A 5,308-nucleotide genomic window follows, 5' to 3' on the forward strand; every position below is an offset into this window, starting at 1 on the left:
CCTCATCTGGATTGTAGAACAATGCCCTCATTCTTTAAATCACCTGGAAAACTGCTGTCTCTGGAGCTCCAGTGACAGTTCACTGGTGTCAGAGCATGCACTTCTAATCCAGTTCCCAGTACCTATGACATTTCACAGCTCTAGGGGATCTGACTTCAGACCCCTGTACTCATGCACACGCACATAATTAAAAGTATAATTAATAATAATAATAATAATGAATAATAATAATGACAACAAAATTAATATAAGGAGTTCTTTTAAGAATAAAGTAGAGTTGCTGTTTATTGCAATCCAGCCTCACATAACTACATTAGCACCTGGATGGATGCCTTGAGATAAGTCGCACTCCCACGCCACTGAGAAGTCTCCTTCCCATCTTTTCGCCTCCCACCCCCAGCTATATGACATGTTCCATTCAGTGATGAAGTACCTGCCCGGACCACAGCAACAGATCATCAAGGATACTCAGAAACTGGAAGACTTCATGATCCAGAAAGTGAAGCAGAACAACAGTACCATGGACCCCAATGCCCCACGGAACTTCATTGACTCCTTTCTCATCCACATGCAAAAGGTGATCCCAACATCTAGGGATGGGATGTCTAAAACGGGGCAGCTGGAAGTCACCCTAGAAAAGGAGGAACAGAGGCCCATTAAGTCCCCATGATGCTCCTCACAGTCCCAATCATAGTTAAACATCACTCTTCCATCTGTTGAGCCTTCCTTATCCAAGCCAGGGAATGGGCAAGCAAATTATCATGCCAACCAATATTCCCCTCAGTAGTGTTTACATCCTGCTATTCATCTACTTAGCATGCACTGAAGCTACTGTCCAAGATCCTGTAGAACCTGAATTTCACAAAGAGGGAAAGTGTGCCGAGAGTTGCATGCTGACTTCCGGCAGCCAGAAAACTGTGTACCCTTGCCTCTGTGGCTCTCAGGCTTTTGTAATTAGCCACATGCTCTCCAGCATTTCATATCTCCACTAGGAAATACACATCAATACACACCAGTGGCTTGGGCAACCTGTTCCTTTTTTTAAAAGGATGTCACCTTTTCTAGGGTGACTTCCAGCCACCCCATTAGTACCTGACTAACACAGATGTAGAGGCTCACAGCCATCCATCAAACTGAGTACAAGGTCCCCAGTGAAGGAGTTGGAGAAAGGACCAATGGAGCTGAGGGGTTTGTAGCCCCTTAGGATGAACAACAATATGAACTAAGTAGTACCCTCAGAGTTCCCAGGGTCTCAACCACCAACAAAAGACTGCACATGGAGGGGTCTGATTGTTCAGGCAGCATGTGTATAGTAGAGGATTGCAAATTCAATCATCAATAGGAGGAGAGAACCTCGGCCCTGTGAAAGTTCTGTGCCCCAGTGTAGGGGAATGCCAGGGCCAGAAAGTGGGAGAGGGCGGGGTGGCAGGCATGGGGAAGTGGGAGGCAACAGGGGTTTGTTTTGGTTGTTTTTGTTTGTTTCTTTGTTTTTTGGAGGGGAAACTGGGAATGGAGAAATTTACATGTAAATAAAGAAAATAAAAACAAAAATTATAAAAAAAATAAAAAATAAAAAAATAAAATGATCATCCTTTTAAAAAAAGGAACTCCTTTTAAAGTGGTGCCTGTTGGGTCCCTCTCCTCCATGAGAAATTTAATCCACAGTTGATTTAATCCACACTGTTTCAAGAGGAGGAAATCATATTCCTTAGCGGCACAGCTACTAGTAAATTGTCCTTTCTCAAGTAAAGAACCCCTCACCCACACTCGTCCAGCCAAGCCTAATTATAAGCAGTTTCCCACCTTCCCTATCCTCCAAAAAAAACAAGGAAAATAGGAAGGAGACTTATTAGGAATAAGAAAGAGTTCAACAAAATGGAAAATAGAAGATAATAGAGGAGAATATGTTTAAAATGCATTTCACATATATGCCTAAAAAAATGTGGGCTCAAGGGTCCATGGATATGGAAGGGGATTCATCTGGGAGGGGTTAGGGAAGGGGTGTGAATGAATTCACAGAAGAATAAATGAAATTCTCAAAGAATTAATAAAAATATTTATAAAGAAGAACTAGAAAGTTTTAGAAAACTAAAAGAGGTTTGTGTTCTCTCTCTCTCTCTCTCTCTCTCTCTCTCTCTGTCTCTCTCTCTGTCTCTCTCTCTCTCTCTCTCTCTCTCTCTCTCTCTCTCTCTCTCTCTCTCTCTCTCTCTCTCTCTCTCTCTCTCTCTCACCTCTCACCCTCTGCAGGAGAAAAATGTTAATTCAGAGTTCCACATGAAGAACCTAGTAATGACATCATTAAGCCTCTTCTTTGCCGGGTCTGAGACAGTCAGCTCCACGCTACGCTATGGCTTCCTGCTACTCATGAAGCATCCAGATGTGGAGGGTGAAGCTGATTGTGTGGCAGGGAAGAAGTTGGGAATCCCAGATGCTCCAACTTTTCCTAACCTGACAATAACCCTTGCCTCATCCAGATCTCTGGATGCTCAGATATGCCCTGCTATGAATATTAGCATAGATAAGGGCATATTAAATGCATAAACATAGTTCTCACTAACTGTTTAAAATATTAGACATTGCCAAATTGATTTCCCACTGGATACCAGATCCCTGCTCTCTGGTCCCTGCCCTGACTTCTCTTTCTCCCAACAAAGATTCTGTCTGGAAAAGGATAAAATAACCCTGGCCAAGATTTAGATATGAAACTATGTTTCAAATTGTCTATATGCATGTCATTTACAGAGACACACAATACATGCAGTATTACACATGTGAACTATTGTACCTGCTTTGAGGCCCCTGGACTTTTAAAAACACCCCATTTCCCTTTGTCTTCCAGCCAAGGTCCACGAGGAGATTGACCGGGTGATTGGCAGGAACCGACAGCCCCAGTATGAGGACCATATGAAGATGCCCTACACCCAGGCTGTGATCAATGAGATCCAGAGATTTTCTAACTTTGCTCCATTGGGCATTCCTCGAAGGATTACCAAGGACACTACCTTCCGTGGCTTCTTCCTCCCCAAGGTACAGCTGTGGCCATCCAGGAGGGCCCTTCAGTCCACTTCCTGATGCCTCGGGGCCCCATCTACAGCACTCTAACTTCACTCTAATTTCCCCATCTACAATGTCAGCCTCACAAGTGTCCTCTGCTGTCACATCTCCTAGACTTAGTGCCTCTGGAGATCCATCCACATGTTCCCAACTTCTGATCCCATTGCCTTGAACTCCAAGTTCTATCTGCTCTTCTGCCTTGCTACCTTCCAATATCTCAACTCCTGGACTGGAGGCAAAGGCCTGGTGTCACTCTAACAGCCTATCTCAGAACATGAACACCATTGAGCTCAAATTTCCTACTCTTGGTGGCACACATCACATCACATCACCTCAAAACTCATACTCCCTAATGCCCATTCCTCAGGAGACCCCTACCTCTGTGCCTCTCAGATCTCGTCATTTAGACACTAGCACCTCTTGGGGTCCTTTCTCCATTTGTCTATTTTCTCAAACTCCTTTCTTCCCTCTTCCAGGGCACCGAAGTGTTCCCTGTACTAGGCTCTCTGATGACAGACCCAAAGTTCTTCCCTAGCTCCAAGGACTTCAACCCAGAGCACTTCCTGGATGAAAAGGGACAGTTGAAGAAGAACCCTGCATTTCTGCCCTTTTCTACTGGTAAGAAAACACTGGGCTACCGGAACACTACTTATACCAACAGGGGTAGCTCATGCCAGCTCCCCTCTCTGTGTTGCAACCTAGTATCAAGCCAACCAGTTGCAATCCCTGTACCTTCCAAGCACCAGACATTTTGGCTGAAAGTCAAAGGATCAATGGGATCAGTGATCTCTTTCAGAGAACCTGGGGGGTGGTAGCGGAGTGTGTTAATGTAGTTTTAAATGATTTTTTTTTGGTTTTCTTTATTTTTTTAAATAATTTATTTAATGTGCCTTGGTGTAAAGTTGTCAGATCCCTTGAAACTGGAGTTCCAGACACTTATGAGCTGCCATGTGGGTGCTGGGAATTGAACCTGGGTCCTTTGGAAGACAGTGCTCTTAATCACTGAGCCATCTCTTCTGTATTCAGACTCTTTAAAAGAGAACAAAGGCAAGGTGGTGGTGGTACATGCCTTTAATCCCAGAGCTCTAAAAGAAGAAGCAAGTGGATCTCTGAGTTCAACACCAACCTGGGTCTCTAGAGTAAGTTACAGGACAGCCAAGACTACACAGAGAAAACCCTGACTTAAAAAACTAAAAAGAAATAAATAATAGATAGATGATATATATCTAGATAGATAGATAGATAGATAGATAGATAGATAGATAGATAGATAGATAGATAGACAGACAGACAAATAGACAGATGTGTGCATACATATATGCATATGTAGATACAGTTGATAAATAATTAGATGAATAAGTGGATGGGACTACAACAGAGCATCCACATTTGAGAGTATAATTGGTAATTGCTAGAGGAAGCATCTGGATTTCTCATTGCCCCGACTACCATGGGTTACCCCACTTTGTGTGTAGGGACACTGGGGTTCTGAGAGGCTTAGGAACCTTTCCTAACGATCCATCACACTCCAGTGTAGAAGCCCCTTCTCCCTAAGACAACACACTGCGCACTGGGTACTGAGGCAAGGCAGCAGCAAGAGCTGCCTCCACGCCTGTGTTCCTTCCCTCTCTCCTCTTCAGGGAAGCGATACTGCTTGGGAGACAGCCTGGCTAAGATGGAGCTCTTCCTGTTCCTCACCACCATCTTGCAGAACTTCCGTTTCAAGTTCCCAACTAAACTAGAAGACATCAATGAGTCCCCCAAACCCTTGGGGTTTACCAGGATCATACCAAAGTACACCATGAGCTTTGTGCCCATCTGATTCTGGGTTGAACAAGGATGGGAAAAGCTGGAGGGAGAGCCAGAAGGAAGGTGGAGGGAAAAGAGAAGATGAAGGCAGTGGTTAAGAAGGGACCATATGCATGGAAGAAACATAAAAGACTGCTCACCTTGATAAAATTGTAACAGTAATAATAAAACGAAAGAAACATGCAGTGTGCAGTAGTAACAACAGCTGTCACTCATTGAGCAAGAGTCACTCCCCTCTGCAAAACTGTCCCATTCTTCTCTCATTCAGTACTCTAAACAGAGCAACATGTTCCCAAGCCCAGTGTACAGGTCACAAAGATGAAGCTTACAAATTTGAGTCTAAACTGAGGTTTAAAAGAATCGAATTGCGGGGCAGTGGTGGCACACACCTTTAATCCCAGCACTTGGAAGGCAGAGGCAGGCAGATTTCTGAGTTCGAGTCTAA

General features: G+C 44.0%; 1 protein-coding gene across 1 annotated transcript in view; it reads left to right on the forward strand.

The window, feature by feature from the left end:
- Nucleotides 1-4,876, forward strand: part of LOC116100315 (cytochrome P450 2A12) — a 7,905-nt gene extending 3,029 nt beyond the window's left edge. The window contains exons 2-6 of the mRNA XM_031384131.1: nucleotides 401-577; nucleotides 2,248-2,386; nucleotides 2,840-3,027; nucleotides 3,531-3,672; nucleotides 4,695-4,876. Coding sequence (XP_031239991.1) covers nucleotides 401-577; nucleotides 2,248-2,386; nucleotides 2,840-3,027; nucleotides 3,531-3,672; nucleotides 4,695-4,876 — 828 coding nt within the window. The remainder of the gene's footprint in view (nucleotides 1-400; nucleotides 578-2,247; nucleotides 2,387-2,839; nucleotides 3,028-3,530; nucleotides 3,673-4,694) is intronic.
- The last annotated feature ends 432 nt before the right edge of the window (nucleotides 4,877-5,308 follow it).

Source organism: Mastomys coucha, unplaced genomic scaffold, assembly GCF_008632895.1.
Source record: "Mastomys coucha isolate ucsf_1 unplaced genomic scaffold, UCSF_Mcou_1 pScaffold21, whole genome shotgun sequence".
NCBI lineage: Eukaryota > Metazoa > Chordata > Mammalia > Rodentia > Muridae > Mastomys > Mastomys coucha.